The sequence below is a fragment of the Mangifera indica genome, chromosome 3 (assembly GCF_011075055.1).
Source record: "Mangifera indica cultivar Alphonso chromosome 3, CATAS_Mindica_2.1, whole genome shotgun sequence".
Lineage (NCBI taxonomy): Eukaryota > Viridiplantae > Streptophyta > Magnoliopsida > Sapindales > Anacardiaceae > Mangifera > Mangifera indica.
This window is the reverse complement of record NC_058139.1, coordinates 4,059,281-4,076,593: the sequence shown is the minus strand read 5'-3', so window position 1 is coordinate 4,076,593 and position 17,313 is coordinate 4,059,281. Positions and strand designations below refer to the sequence as shown.

Here is a 17,313-nt window from a genome sequence, read left to right as displayed (position 1 = left end):
TAAATAATGAAAATTTATTAGTTTTTTAATCTAAAAAATGATGTACAATAAAATTTTAGTTTTTTAAATATTTATGGTTAAATGATGTTTTTATCTCTATTAACTAACAATAAATTTTAATAAAAGTTGGATGACGAATACATATTTAAGCTTTTAAAAGTTACTGGAAGTCACTTTAAGAATATACAATAAACCTTGGGTGGAATAAGTTATTTTAATATGTTAACTCATAAGTCTTAACTACTTTGATTGGTTTTATTTATAGTTTAATAAAAAAATAATTATGTGTATAAATAATGATATATTATTATATAATTAAATATTATTTTATTTTTAATTTTTAACTATTTAATTATATAATAATATATTATATTTATATATAAAAATTATGTACATAAAACTTTTGAATGTCGTCCCACCCATTAGACACATAAAAATTATAAACGTAACACTAAGGGTAAAAAATCGTTTGGACATGCTAATTGTGTCAGACTAAATAGAGGCTCAGTCTGAAAAGACTCAACTCAATACTATACCATGTCAGGTGTCAGGCCGAGCTGACCTATGGATTTTTTGGATCGGGGTATGAACTTTAATATTAGACCTATGAGCCGATCCGACCTTGTACTATGAACAAATTAAAAAAAAAGGTAGAAATGAAGGGTTCTGCTGCTTGTGCTTGTGACAATTTTTTTTTTAAATTTTTTCTACATAAATTAATTCAAAATTTTTTAATTCAAATTTTATTTATAAATTTATCAATTTCAATTCTTTTGTTATATTCTCAATTTCATTTACTCTCATTAACTTTTTTTTGAAAACTGTCTAAATTTATAAATAATAATTGTATGTGTTTATAATTTTATTTTTATTTTATTATTTTAAAATATTATAAATAGATTTAATATTAAATAAATTCAAATTTTTAAATATTAAAAATAAATAAATAATATAATATAATATATATATTTTATTTATGTATATAATTTCGAGCCATTGACGGTGAGAAATCATCAATGTCGACGTACAAAAAACTTGCGTCATGATTACTTACGTAGATCGTTGGCCTTCGTCCATCGTTTGTTTCTTCTGGCCTCTGGCGTACTTCACCAATTTTAATAAATCAATTTTAAATAAAGTTTTCTATTGGCTATATAAATCACTCTACCAACCCCCCTCCTGCAAATTAAAATTCAGCTGGGAGCAACTAATATCAGTAGAGAATATGCAATTGTTCATAGATTTGAGGTATGTCGTCCCACCCATTATAAATCTCACCCTTCTGTTGCTGACATCCCGACGCGGCAACATCGTGTTTCTACCTGATATTGATTCCAATATGGATCAAATTCAATACCCCATTTTGGAACTCACCTTCTTCATTCTTGCTATTTTCTTGCTATTTCTATTCCTTTTAACACCCATCAAACTCCCTGTCACTGCCTATCCGATCTCTGTGCAAGCGGGACACTTTTCGGGTCCCTTGGCTTTGTCATTACTTGCATCATTTCTCTTTCCACCACAGCTTTTTTGGGTTGCATATTTGAACATCATTATCTTTTCTCCCTGGCATGAAACTCTGTGGAATCTATTCAAATGCATTTTTTTCTGGTTTTGTTGCACCCTACGCTCCCTTCCTCCTCTTTTCATCACTTGTATCCAAAAACAGAATAACCCTGGAGGAGAATTTGCTCGAACTGAAGTTCAACTTGTTGACGTTGAAGGAAACCATCACATACAAAATCAACGCAGTTTGGAGACACCCACTGCAGCGGCAGCCAATAATTGAGTCCATACATATTTCTCTATGTATGCTATAATATCCCAACAATAATCATGGGCATGTTGCTTGGATTTCAATTTCTAAGTAACCATGTTTGATGCTTAATTGGGTCGCCTCAGGAAAGATAAGAAAGTTCTCTTTCTAGCTCAAGTGAAGGAGACAAAATTTCTGTTTCTTTCTTTCCGTAGAAAAATTTCTTGGGTTCATTAAGTGTAGGGTGAACTTTCAGCTTTAAATTATATGTACTACTTACAGTAATGTGTAAATTGCGTGGGATTATGAATTATTTGCCATATTTTCCCGTATAGACGTGCTCAATGGATCTCAACAGAATCTAATATCTATCCATCTATCTATATATTGGATTCTGTTGTGTGTGTGTATTTATATATCTTTCATGCAGTTGAAACTTATGAAAAGAAATTAAATTGCTGATCTATCCTTCCGTATGTCTTGTCCCCGCAATTAGTTACCTTTCTTAATTGGAGAAACTAGTCGGAGGTTTATATAAGTTGCTTAATTAGCCCAGATAACCAAAGTTCTCGAAGGATATGAATGTTCAAAGATACGACTCAAAAACCTATTACTTGGCAAGATTAACAAAAAGAAGTTTCAGAAAAAGGAAAAGGCCAAAAGACTGGATCCAACTCTGTTCTTTTAGTTGTAAACAATGTTTACCAATATGCTACGTACTCACCCTAAAAACAAAAAGGAAAGTTTACCAATGTATTTTCATGGGTACTTTTTTCAATTCATTCACAGTCGTAGGAACTGATTGTGAAATTTCTTGAATATACATGAAGATTAAAACTCAGCAACTCACATTGTTATGGCATTGAATAGTAATATTAGCCAAGTGTGAATAACAAGATTAAGACTACAAATTTCTGATGCTGTTTTTGATAGACACGTTTAGTGGCGTTCATTCAAACGAAGGAAGAAAGGTTTTGTGGGGTGGGTTCGTATAAATGAAGGAAGCGCACACATATTCCTATCACACCTCAACAATTATATAGCTAAAAATTCCTGTAGCGTCGATGTCTTGAAATATTTCTGTCACACAGTACAAAAAACTTTTTTTTTCCTCATTTATTAGTTTAATTTGTGGGAAATTTAAGTTTAATGTTATGAAACAAAGATGATTTAACTATTTTTTAGATACCTTATGAATTACTAATCATAATCAATTTTAAAATGGAAAAATTTGCAAAAATATCTCAAATTCACATAATATTCTTTTTTTTTTTTTAATCAATACATTCGCATATATTTTTTTCATGTTTAAGAACTACTGACTGTTCTATTTCGATCATATTAATTATAAATATAAATTACAAAGGAAATTAAACAATTATAGGCAATATAAATAATACGTTTACTTGTGATATAACTAGTGCCTTGTCTTTATGGTGTTTTGGATAAATCAAACTCCCTTGTTTATTGATGACATGACTTTTGCACAAAACTGGAGACATATTATGTTGCTTACAATATGCAATTAACATAATTTGAAGTTTTAAGGCAGCTTATAAGTAGATTATATTGTGAAAAAGTGTTGGCCAAGCAGAAAGATGCAATTTCAGGCTGACCTAGCCTTCCCTACGTCTCGTCTCCGCAAGTACTTATCTGTCATGTCCCACATGGGTAAATAATTCCTTTTCTTATAAAAGTATATGGTACTATATTGAATTTGTTGTCAACTATTTCTGCTTGAAACTATAAAAACTTGCACTTTTTCTAATGGGGTTTTGAATAAAACACATTTGGTGGGATTCATTCAAGGAAAAAGGTATGCAAATGAAGGAAGAAAGTGCACTCGGACTCGTTAAAGTCTGCTGAGTTCGGTACTAAAAACAAAAAATTCGTGCAGCAATGATGTCTTTGAATATTTCTGTCGTATGGTGCAATTTTTTTTTTATTAGTTTAATTTGTGGGAAATTTAAAATGAATGTTCTGAAACAAAGATGATTTAATAATTTTTTAGATACCTTATCAATTAACAATCATAGTCAATTTAAAAATGAATAAAAGGGAAAAGACTTCAAAAATATCATTAATTCACATAATATTCTAGATTTTCTTATCAGTTTGTTTGCATATATGTCTTTAATAGAACTATACATATATATATTTTTATATACAATTTAAATATATAAATGATATGTCATTATGTGATTAAATGATTTTAAATTAAAGATAAAATAATATTCAATCACATTGTGTGATTGTATATCTACGTTGTGTAGCATTGCTTATATATTTTACATGTTTAAGAACAAGTCTTCTATCAAACAAATTAATTATAAATATAAATTACAGAGGAAAAGAATTATAAACAATATAAATACATTAACATGTGATACAACAAGTACCATATCTTTATGGCGTTTTGAATTAATCAAGCTCCTTATATATTGATGACATGATGACTTCTGCACAAAATTGGAGATATATTATGTTGCTTACAATATGCTATTAATTAGGCATGTGCAACTGGTCCCCTACCTAATTTGAAGTTTTAAGGCAGCTTATAAATTTATTATATTGTTACAAAGTTGCGGCTAAGCAGAAAGATGCAATTTCGGCTGCCAGTCTTGCTTCAAAGCACTTTCTCCACGTTATTATTTTGGGTAAAAAGGTATGATTTATCATTAACGGATTAAAAAAATATTTGCGGGAAAATGTTGTGGAAAGCTGGGGACTGTGTTTGTGCACTTCTTCAACGGGATTCCAAGTATTAATTTCCATCTGCTGCAACAACCATAACACAATGAAGAGATCCCAGAATCAGTTCCATCTCCAGGTGAAGAAGAAGTAGCGTAAATCTCACGCAGAATCTGATAAAAATGCTTCCTTCTAATATTAAATCTGATAAAAATTAAATATATTTACTTAAAAAATATTTTAATTGAGACTTAAATAAAACCACTTTTTATCTTGTCCTTGGATCTGAAATTGTTGGGCTTTTATCGAACCCAGGTCGCAACAAAAAGGCTGAGAATCAGATACGCACGACGCTCAGTCGCTTGCTCACCGTCCGGGGCATCATCGAAAGCCACGACTTCATTTTACATACGCTTACAAAACCCAGAACTAACATACTTGGAAGCAAACTAACGCCATGGATTTCTCTGAACAAGACGCGGATATCTTTGAAGAAGGAGGAGGTGGCGACTCTTCCTCGTCCAACGGCAGTGACGGGAGACAGTCCAGCAGTGGCAGTGGAAGCGCTAGTAGCGGAGAAGAAAATGGAGAAGAAGCAGACAACCTCACTAAAATTACTAACAACAACAACAATTATTATTACTATAATAACGATAATGATAGAGCCATGGAGGGTTTTATGGCGGCTACGAAGAAGATGACGATAAAGATCTATTTGGTTCTGATAATGAAGATTACTGTAAAAACCTTGCCATTAGGCCTTTCCCTATACCTGGTAATTTTATCTTTCCCCTTTCGTTTTTGTTACCAAAAAGATGAATATTAGCTAGAAAACACACAAACTGTGCTGTAAATTCTATTCAAGTAAAGAGTCTACGTTGTTAACACATCGTGAGAAAACGAGAACATCATCAGGATGTTGAGCTTTCTCATCTTTGTCATTATCATGTTGAGTAATTATGGATTCACGAATCACCTGCTTTGCCGTCGCTCCAAATTCATCACCAACATCGTCCTTCTTTGTGTCTCTTTCTCCTTCCTCGACGTTCTGCTTTTGTACTTGCTCTCTTCTCTCTTTGTTGGCCTCCCGGGGAGTTTGTAGAGAGAATTTTTGGGGGTATTCTTAGATACTCTCACCCATACGTGGCTTGCGTTGAGCCCTACCTATTCAAACTCTCACGTGCAAACAATTAAAAGTGTACACGTACCATCCCATATTTTAACTTATTACATTGAAGAAAAGGCCAAAATACTTACTCTCACTTAAGGTTGTGAAATCTCAAAGTCTTGCCTGTAAAAACTCAAAAACCAACCATTTTATTAAAATTTATGATTAAGTTAAAAATAAAAATATTATTTATCAAAAATATTTTTAAAAATTAATTTTTTTATATTTTTCTTTCATTTCAAAAATATAACAATTTCTCATCCCTAAAATTTGAAAAATAACTACTTTCTCTTAAGGGTTTTGTTTTTCTTCTTCGATGATAATTTCACTGGTGAATAGCCGATCTTCCCATCCATCGTCTTCTCCAGTCAATAGCTAACTATGCCAAACGAATCGAAACAGCCAGAGAAAATTTGACAATCGAGAGACACTTAAAGAATCAAAGTGCCCAACAAAGACACCCAAACAAAGGGCCATCGCTGAGAAGTGTGACAAAGATTCATCTTCCGATAGAAACGTTGATTCTGAGCTTCTCCTAAAATAGATAATATTAATTACTTCTATTAAAAAGAGAGGTTAGTAAAACTTATGGAGTATTAGAACTTCTAAAGAAAAATCTTGCGTTAAAACCTTTGTCACCATCCTTATGAAATTCTCTAATTAATTATTTAAAAAAAACTAATTCTAGTAATTTTAATGATCTATGAATAAATATTTGAGTTTTTAATAATTAATGGGTACTAATATAATATAATGAACTTTGGGTGGGAATAAGGAATTGTTAAAATCACAATCAAAAAGTACAGCAACTCATTAAAATAACTGAAGAACTTTCTCACGCATGAAACACAATCTTTGTCATTCACAACCACCTTTCAGACGCTACAATCAGTAACCAACAAACAAATGTAAAGCTTTCAGCACATGAACTCACCACATTCAACTTGGTGCTAAAAGTAAATTGTCATATATTGACAGCAGCAAATGGTTTTGTAATTATATCAGCTATTTGAAATTCAGTTGCAATGACATACTGCAAAGGGAAATTTTTTGCTGCAATTTGCTCACCAACATAGTAAACATCCATTGTTCTATGTTTTGTTTGACTATGAAATCCAAGATTTAATGCTAGTGCACCTGCACTTTGATTATCGCACCAAATCAAGGTTTTTGTCACAGAACTCAATTTTGGCTAAATTGCCCCGTAATTTCCCTTCGCAATCCTCAACTAGATCAGCAGTTGCTTTTAATTGGCTCTAATTTTTTTTTTTTAAAGTAAAAGTTTCTTGGCTTATTTATTTTATGTTAAAAGACTTATCCCCACCCAAGATTTGGTGCATTTTTAAAGTGATCTCTGATTACTTTTAAAAACTTAAATACATATCCATCATCCACCTTTTATTAAAATTTATTATTAGTTAAAGGGTAAAAATATCATTTAGCCAAAATATTAAAAAATTAAAATTTTATCACATTTCCACCTTAGTTTAAAAAATTAATAATTATCTTTATCCAAAGTTTAAAAAGTTATTTTTCTGTCCCTAGGATTTTTTTTTTCTCTCTTTTTCTCCCACAACCATGTCCGTTTTAGCTTTCCCACCATCTTTTTCTCCCATTAATCTTCAGGCGTCAACAATCATTTTTATCAAAAGGAGATGATTCACCTTCGTTTAAAAAAAATAGTTGTCAACACTCAAAGATCAACAAAAGAAGAAGACAGTGAGAAGATCGATTGTTGATTGGATTAAAGATGGTTGTCGGAAAAAAAGAAAAAATACGGAAGAAAAATATAATTTTTCAAATTTTAGATAAAAAATTATTAATTTTTTAAATTAAGATGAAAAATATGATAAATATTTAGTTTTTTTAAATATATTTAGCTAAATAATAAATTTATTTTTTTAACTAATCATAAATTGTAATTGAATTTAAATAACGAATAAATATTTAAATTTAAAAAAAATGAAGGAAAATCACTTTGAGGATGCCCCAAATCTTAAGTGGGAATAGTTTAATCAAAAAGAGGGCTCTTTTGTCAGCACACATAACACTTGCGTCATGATTATTTACTTAGAGCGATTACTGTTGTCTTTGATTTTTTTATTTTGGCTTCTTGCGTCATTGTGTAATACTTTTCAAAAATCAAGTTTATTAACGTAACAAGAATCTTCACCAATTTTAATAAATCAATTTTAAATAAAGGTTTCTATTGAGAGAGAGAGGAGAGGGCTGAATGTACTTCTGATTATCTTGTGCAAAAGTTTATATGTAGTTAACGGAACTTTCCGTTAAGTTTGTAAATCCGTTACTCTACCAACACTATATAAATCACTCTACCAACTCTCCTGCATATTAAAATTCAGCAGGAAACATCTGTATCGGTTGAGAATATGCCATTCTTCATAGACTTGAGGTATGTCGTCCCACCCATAATAAATCTCACCCTCCTGTTGCTGACATCCCAAAGCGGCAACGTCTTGTTTCTAGTTAATATTGGCTTCAATATGGATCAAATTCGATACCCCATTTTGGAATTCACCTTCTTGATTCTTACTATTTTCTTGCTATTTCTATTCCTTTTAACTTCCATCAAACTCCCTGTCACTGTCCGTCCGATCTCTGTGCAAGCGGGGCATTTTTCAGGTCCCTTGACTTTGTCATTACTTGCATCATTTCTCTTTCCACCACAGCTCTTTTGGGTTGCATATTTCAATATCATTATCTTTTCTCCCTGGCATGAAACGCTGTGGAATCTATTTAAATGCATTTTTTTCTGGTTTTGCTACACCCTGCGCTCCCTTCCTACTCTTTTCATCACTTGTATCCAAAAACAGAATAACCCTGAAGGAGATTCTGCTCGATCTGAAGTTCAATTTGCTGACGTTGAAGGAAACCACAGCATGCAAAATCAACGCAGTTTGGAGACACCTTTTGGTGGTTTAGCGGCAGCAGCCAACAACTGAGTCCAAATATATTTTCTAAATTTACCCTAATATCTCAATAATAATTATGGGCCATGTTTGATGCTTAATTGGGTCGCCTCGGAAAAGATAAGAAAGTTCTCTGACTAGCTCAAGTGAAGGAGACAAAATTTCTGTTTCTTCTTTTCCGTAGGAAAATTTCTTCGGTTCATAAAGTGGGGCGAACTTTCAGCTTTGAATTATATGTTATACTTACGGTAATGTATATATATTGTGTGGTATTATGAATAATTTGCCATCTCTTCCAGTAGTCAGTAGTAGACATGTGCAATGGATCCCAAGAGAAACCAATATTACTGGAGCCAAGTTTCATATATATATATATATATATATATATATATATATATATATGTATATATATATATATATATATGTATGTATGTATGTATGTATGTATGTATGTATGTATGTATGTATGTATATCTTTCATGCAGTTGAACGTTATGATAAGAAATTAAATTACTGATCTAGCCTTCCGATTGTCTTATCTCCGCAATTGGTTACCTATCTCTGTCTCCGCACAGATTCATTTGCACATATTTGTGCCAATTTCGTCCCATGTTTTTGGATGGTTTTTATGCCAAAGGACCACCAGGAAGGGAAGAGAGTGTTGATGGTATGGTTGATGAGTGTCGGAGTACACTGTAAGGAAGAATGAGAGAATGCATATCATGGTAGTGTAATTACAATGTTTTGAAGTTTGAAGAGATAATTGTTAACTGTAAAATATAAAAAATCTAAATGGTGGCAACAAAAAATTAACTTTTTAAAATTAATATAGGGAGAAAACTATTGGTTCTCGAAATTAAAGTGAAAAAATAAATTTTTATTTTTTAAATAAAATTATTAAATATTATTTTTACTCTTTTCATTGAAAAGTAAAATTTAACAAAAGTTTGATTATTGATGGGTATTTGAATTTTTTAAATTTAATAGATAAAAGTTGGAGAATTGATTAAATCTTGGGTGGGAATAAATCTTTGGCCTAAATAAAAACCAATCAAGACAAATCGGAGCTTAACTATTTATGCCCATGCAGAATTCATCCAAGAGGGTTTGGTTCATGATTTTGATGAAGTTCAGTTAGCTTATTACTCTTTACAATTGCTTGTCTGATAAAAAGTATATGGTACTATATTGAATTAGTCGTCAAGGTTGGTATCACAAGCTTTATTTATCGATTACCAATCATAGTTAATTAAAAAATAAAAGAAGAAAAAATTTAAAAAAAATCACAAATTCACGTAATTCTCCTTTTCACATGTAATTTTACAAGTTTAAGAGGTGTTACATCAATCATATTCATTATGTTTGAAGGAAGTCCAAGCTCAAAACTCTACCTATTTTATATGGTCAATCCACCCCTATTCACACGACACCATTGTCAAAATCCCACCCAGACTCCCACCTCATCTTTCTATCACCCTTACGTCATGGCCCCAGTCTGCGCCTTTCCGACGCACCAACTTGTAGCCAGCTGCCCTTGCCTAAACTAAATGCGACCCACCTTTCCGTTACGGAATAAACCTCTTCTGATTCTGTCTTGTGTGCTCCAAGCCAAGGGAAAATCTTCAATTTTTAAGTGCCAAAGGATTATTTCCCACCCAAGATTAAGCTCAATCTCAAAAGCACATTTACAATAATTTAAAAATCTAAACATTTATTCATAACCTAATTATTATTAAATTTTTTTATTAAAGATAAGAATAAAATTATTATTTTATTATTAATATTAAAAAAATATAAAATTTATTATATTTTTCTTTAGAGTTTAAAAACTAATAATTTCACCAATGTTTAAAGTTTTCTAAATTTAAAAAGTAATAATTTTTCCTCAAAAACCTATGGTTTATTTTTAACGGCTCTCTAGGAACTATCTTTGGCCACCGATGACTCCCTTTTAAATCAAAAGCTGATGTCATCCCTCCCAAGAGCATCCTATCATTTGTAACGGATGAATCCAGACAATTTATCTTAACGATGAAAGCATCATCTCCAGCTCTATAGCCCCAAATCATCCAGATCGATGATGTTTTGTCATTGAGAAGCATTGTCGATCTAGAGATGATACTTCGTTTGGACGACGAACGATGTTTTGTCACCTAGATGCTATTCTATTGTCATTCCGGCCACCGTCCATTTGCCAAATTAGTTGACTGGAAATGATTTTCAAAGTCTTGAGAGCGGAATGGTAACTTTTTAAAACTTAATATGAGAAAAAAATTATTAGTTTTTCAAACTATAAAGGGAAAGTAATATAGATTTTTAGGGTTTTAGCGTTACTAGTAAAATGATAATTTTACTCTTTTCTTTAATAGAAAATTTTAACGAAAATTAGTCTATGAGTAGGTATTTGGGTTTTTGAACTACCGCTAGTTTGTTTTTGATATTAGACTAAAACTTGGGTGGAAAATAGTCTTTTGGCCATTTTTAAAACCACGTCTCATTGTGTTGCCCAAGTTCCATTATAACAGTTCTAAAACTCCAGTACCGATGTCAACATTAGTGGTGTTCAAAATTATTTGTTAATCAAACTGAATCAAACTGATTTTTTAATTAAAAATCAAACTAAAAATTAGTTATTTGAAAAATTGGTTTGGATATCAGTTTAAAAATATAGAAAAATCAAATTTTTGGTTTGCTTACCAGTTTATCTAATTTCAAAACCAGTTAATTAAATCGAATCAAATTTAAAAAAATTGAATAAAAAATAAATAAAATATTAAATATATTTTTAAAAAATTAAAAATTAAAATAGAATATTTATTTGAAATTAGGTTCAAGGTCGGTTAATCAAAAATTGTAACCCATTGTTAAAAATTTGGTTTGATTGACATTGGTTAATTGTTTATAATTTTTTAAACCAAAAATTTGGTTTAATTCAAAAAAAATATATTGACAAACTAATCCAGAAAATAAAATTTTGAGCATTCCCAAATTAACACACATATCCATGTCATGACTAGCACCCCATTCCCATTAATCAATAAGAGCCTAACAACGATGAGAAACAAAATGATTCTCATGGGCCCAAATGGAGCTCGAAATGACGAACAAAGGTGCAACAAAGATCAGGCTAAGAAAGCCTATGGATATATTAATTCCACGGTATCGTTATGTTATCGTGTCGCGAGTTATTTTTGTAAACATATAAGATGGATTGGGTGTTGAGAAGCCAAGCAGCCATGGAGAAAACAATAGTTTTCTGACCCAAAAGATTGATCCAAGTCAGTGGCGGATTTAGGCAGGGTCAAGGAGGGTTATCTCAAAAAAATCCACAAATTTTGAAATATTTCAATGTGACCCTCCTTAAATTTTTTAAAAAATCCAGAGTTTATATGTGGTTTAAAAAATTTATTAATAGATAAAAGATAACTCAATTGTTTATAAGGGTGAATATAAATCATATCAAGTTTAAATACCTTTTGATTCAAATTTAATTCGAATAAAAAATAGTTTAATTTTAATTCGGTTTGAGTTTATAAAGACAAAATTTAAGGTGACATGAAAGTAGCTCGAAAAAAATAGCTTGATTCAATTCAACTTAAATTTATTATTCGAATCGATGGCTTGAATTGTAGATCGGATTCATGGTTTGAGTTTGTAGCTAATTTACAAAGCAACCTCGTTTCACCCATTATTTAGATAAAATAATGTCATTTTGTCAATGAATTATAAATTTAAATTATAAATTCGAGTCATGAATTTAAGTTGCTATTCGAATCATGAATTCATATCGAACTTGAGTCATAAATCCAAATTACATATTTGAGTTATGAATTCAAATTAAACTTAAGTCGAATATCAAAACTCAAGTTTGACATGATTTAAAAAATAAATCAAAATCTTCCTATTTTAGTTTGGTTTGAATTCAAACTAAATAAATTTGAGTTGAACCGGACTGAATCCATTTTTGAGACCCTGTCACTGCCCGTTCGATCTCTGTGCAAGCGGGTCATTTTTCAGGTCCCTTGACTTTGTCATTACTTGCATTATTTCTCTTTCCACCACAGCTCTTTTGGGTTGCATATTTCAATATCATTATCTTTTCTCCCTGGCATGAAATGCTTTGGAATCTATTTTGTTACACCCTGCGCTCCCTTCCTACTCTTGTCATCACTTGTATCCAAAGACAGAATAACCCTGAAGGAGCTTCTGCTCGACCTGAAGTTCAATTTGTTGACGTTGAAGGAAACCACCGCATGCAAAATCAGCGCAGTCTGGAGACACCCCCTTAGGGTTAGCGGCAGCCAATGGTTAAGTCCGAATATATTTCTCTATATTTGCCATAACATGTCAATGATAATCATGGGCCATGTTTGATGCTTAATTGGGTTGGCCCTAAAAAGATAAGAAAGTTCTCTGATTCTGTCTAAAGTGAAGGAGACAAGATTTCTGTGTTCTGTGTATGTGTTTTTTCTTTTTTTCTCAGTGGGAAAAATTCTTGTGTTAATTGTGTAGGGTGAACTTTCAGCTTTGAATTATATGTGATACTTACAGTAATGTATATATTGCGTGGGATTATGAACAATTTGCCATATCTTATTCCCAGAATCTGATATTCCTAGTGCCAAGTTTCCTATAAATATATTTGTTTCATGTAGTTGAAAGTTATGATAAGAAATTAAATTGCTGGTCTAGCCTTCCGTAGGCTTGTCTCCGCAATTAGTTACCTGTCTTAAATGGAGAAAGAGAGTTAGAGTTTATATAGAAGTTGCTTAATTAGCTAGCCTAGATAACCAAAGTCCCCGAAGGACATATGAATGTACAAAAAATGATTCAAAACCTATTACTTTACAAGAATATTGACTTTTAACATTTGTAAGGAACAAAAAGGAAGTTTCAGATAAAGGAAAAGGCTAAAAGACTTGATCCAGCCCAGTTGTTTTAGTTGTAAATCAAATAGATGAAAATATGTACGCCTGATGAAATGTATAATTGGTAATTGGAATACCTGATGAGACAGTATCTATCAACAGAGCATATTTAAAGTAATTTAAAATACTTATAACCTTTGTCACCAGAATAATTTTGAACAGTTTTTCTTGGATCACAGTTGTAGTTCCTGATTGTTGCATAAATAACTCATATAAAGACTATGAAATTTCTTGAGTATACATGAACATGAGAAACTCAGCAACTCACATATTGACATGGCGCGCTGAATACTACGTAACGTAACGCGGTTTTAGATACATTTTTTTTAGTTGCGTTTGGTGGGCTGTGCTTTATAAAAATGAAAGAAGAAAGCCCACACAAATCATATCACGCCTCAGCAACTATTGGGCTTTTATTGGCCCATCACAATTGAGAACCGAGGTCGCAATAAAAAGGCTGAGAATCAGATACGGACGACACTTACTTACCGTCCGGTGGACCATACAAAGCCGCGACTTCATCTTACGTGCACTTACGAAACCCACAACCAACATACTTGGAAGCAAACTAACCCCATGGATTTCTATGAACAAGACGTGGGTATCTTTGGAGAAGGAGGAGGTGGCGACTCTTCGGCTTCTTCATCCTCATCAGCCTCCTCATCTCGATCGTCCTCATCGTCAGCTTCTTCCTCATCGAACGGCAGTGACGGGAGACAGTCCAGCAGTGGCAGTGGAAGCACTAGAAGTGGAGAAGAAGTATACAACCTTTCTAAAATTAACAACAGCAACAACAATTATTATTACGATAATAACGATAATGATAGAGGGTTTTATGGCGGCTATGAAGAAGATGATGATAAAGATCCATTTGGTTCTGATAATGAAGATTACTGTAAAACCCTTACCACCAGTCCTTTCCCTACACCCAGTAATTTTATCTTTCCCCTTTCTTTCTTTTTTTTAAATTTTAATTATATTAATTGCGTTTTGATTTTACAGCTATTGAACATTGGAGTATGCTCATTTGGGTTTTATTAGTTTTTATTACTAATTGTCATATTTATGGGATTTCATTACTGGGCTTCATTTACTCCGTTGATTTCACAGAAATCTCGGCTGTTTATTCTTCCATTTTGTTTAGGTTAAGTAGTGGACATTGTGCCAACCCCATGTGGTTTTTACTAGATCCTTCTTATTTGTTTCATTTGAGTTGTTGAGTCGCTTTCTTTATAAAAATTCGGGGTTTTTGTATTAGGTACATGGTAGGATTTTTAGTTAAATTAAAGAATAGCTCAGTTTTTGTGTTTCTGTCAATCATGTTTACGGTACTGAAGCTGTGTTTAAGTCACATATTGAGGGATTGACTTCTAAGTGAGATGAAATACATTTAGATACTTGTTTGATAAGAATTTGGGGTGTTTGTATTACGGTACTGTACCTGCATTTTCTTCATTTCGTACAATGTTCCCTTAGTAAAGTCATAGGTTATTGTTTTAAATCAGAGTAGTGAATAAACTCTCAAGGAAATGGTTGTTTGTTCATGAAAAACACTTGAAATTATGAGAAATTGGGAAATCTGGGAAGTTTTATCATAAACCTTGAAAGGACAATCATTCCTATATTTAGCTGCATGAAGTTGTCTTGAATGAGGAACAAAACTAATCTGATATTAACTTCTTCTGATTTTTCCTTTTTTGCCATTTCTTTTTTTCTTTTTTGGCTTTTTTTATCATGTTCAACTACTCATAGTCCAACGTAATTGTTGTCTTTCTTTAGAGTGCAACTTTTTTATTTGAATATTTTATTTCTATCCTTATATATTGAGTTTTTCCCCCTCAAAATCTCATCGGTAACTTGAGATCAGTTGGTGCAATTCACTCATTTATTAGAATCAACGTCGTGTCTTTATCTCTAAAAAGGCTAGGGATTAAAAACTGTCATAAACTGGAATTTCTGAAGGATTTAAGTATTTCTTTTCTTGAATACCTGGAGATTGGTTGGTGCAATTCTCTCATGTGCATCATTAGATGGTTTGTTGCCTTAAACACTCAAAGTACTTATAATTTGCAGCTGCAAAGCACTGAAAACATTATCATTTAGAAATGAGTACTTGCCTGAGGCACTTGCATCCCTCTCTATTAATAATTGTTTGGAGCTGAAGTCGATTGCTGAGTCCTTTGATAACAACAGATGTCTTCGATGTATTTATTTGAAGTGTTTTTAAAATTTAGAATCCTTACCTTCAGGTCCGCAGGAGCTTACTTTGTCTTGAGCCTATTTGGATGGGAGAATGTCCAAAAGTGTTGTCAAGAGAAGGTGTTCCCACCAGCCTAATTGAACTTTACCTCTATGGAGATCTCAGGCTCCATAAGCCAAAGAGTGGGAGTTGCAGGCCTGCAGACATCTCTGTATTGCTTTTTATACGCCAGAGCAACAATCTGGGTGGTAGAGGGGGGTTTGGATGTGGTCGTTGGCAAAATGATAGGGGACCAGGCCTTCTTCCCCATCCATGACCATATCCTCAAAGGCAGGGTTATGGCTATGGCTCAAAATTTTCAAGTGGTCGTCATGATGAACGGTTTGTTTCAGAATTTAAGCTTACTAGGAGTGAAGAAACATTATCAAGGAAAGTTATAGCCTTAGAAGAGGTAATTGAAGCACTCATGCCTTTTTTCTTTCACCGAGGATCTGTCAGGTATTTTCAAGGTTGATCTGCCAGTAGCATAAATTATCCTTCTCAAAGTGTTGTGTCTCACCAAATGATTGCACAATAACACTTTATTGATTGCAGGATAACCTTTCCTTGTATCTGTAAAATTCTATTTTAGAAGAGAAACAAGAAAGTTAAGTGGTGCAAGCTCTGCCATCTAATGTTGCTTAAATATCAAGCACATAGTTTTATTGTTACCAAAAAGATGTAAATTAACTAGAAAACTATCAAACTGTGCTGCGAATTCTATTAAAGCAAAGAGTCAACGTTGTTAACACATTGTGAGAAAATGAGAACATCATCAGGATGTTGAGCTTTCCCATCTTTTTTCATCATGTTGAGTAACTATGGATTCACGAATCACCTGCTTTGCCGTCGCTCCAAATTCATCACCGACATCGTCCTTCTTCTTAGCGGCTTTTTCTCCTCTTTTTTGGCCTCCATTGGAATTTGTTGAGAGATTTTCTGGGGTATTTCATAGACAGTCTCTCTCAGACGTGGCTGGAGTTGAGTTGTGCCTGATCAAAGTCTATCATGCAAACAATTTTGCTTTTCCCCATAGCTGGCACCTTTACATTTTCCTAAACTTCACCTCTGAAATAAAAGACATATTCAACTCAGAAAATATATCCTTCTTTCTACACGTGTGATAATTACAGTCTCTATCTAAAAACTACTTGTTTTTATGATTTCCCTTTTTTAAACAAAGTTTCTGAATTTTTCTAAGTATTTTTTGTGACATTAGCATGAAAATTCATTCCATTAAGTTCCTAAATTTGCATTGAAACTTGTAACAGTTTAACTTTTTACAATCGGAACTTCGAACCGACGACTTGTAAACCATATTGAAAAAATTTGCATAGTATCACTTTCTGACGATACAACAATAGAAAAACAGTGAAAATTGCTCCATGTTCATCACCAACATCATCCTTCAACTTCGCATCTCTTTCTCCTTCGTCAACGTTCTGCTTCTACACTTGCCCTCTTCTCTCTTTTTTGGCCTCCTTTGGAGTTTGTGGAGAGATTTTCTGGGGTATTTCATAGACGGTCCCACTCACACGTTGTTGGTATTGAGCCATGTCTGTTCAAGCTCTCACTTGCAAGTAATTAAGAGCGTACATGTG

General features: G+C 32.6%; 1 protein-coding gene across 1 annotated transcript; it reads left to right on the top strand.

The window, feature by feature from the left end:
• The first annotated feature begins 13,980 nt into the window (after nt 1-13,980).
• Nucleotides 13,981-16,463, top strand: LOC123210088 (NAD-capped RNA hydrolase DXO1-like). The gene is made up of 2 exons (XM_044628284.1): nt 13,981-14,404; nt 15,723-16,463. The coding sequence occupies exons 1-2, from the start codon at nt 14,050-14,052 to the stop codon at nt 15,746-15,748; spliced, it is 381 nt and encodes a 126-aa protein (XP_044484219.1). The 5' UTR covers nt 13,981-14,049; the 3' UTR covers nt 15,749-16,463.
• The last annotated feature ends 850 nt before the right edge of the window (nt 16,464-17,313 follow it).

Bases quoted from the DNA above. Each gene is read 5' to 3' on its own strand.
- LOC123210088 (XM_044628284.1), top strand. From the start codon at position 14,050: ATGGATTTCTATGAACAAGACGTGGGTATCTTTGGAGAAGGAGGAGGT. The intron at 14,405-15,722 runs GTAATTTTATCT...CCTTACCTTCAG, and splicing joins CAGTCCTTTCCCTACACCCA to GTCCGCAGGAGCTTACTTTG.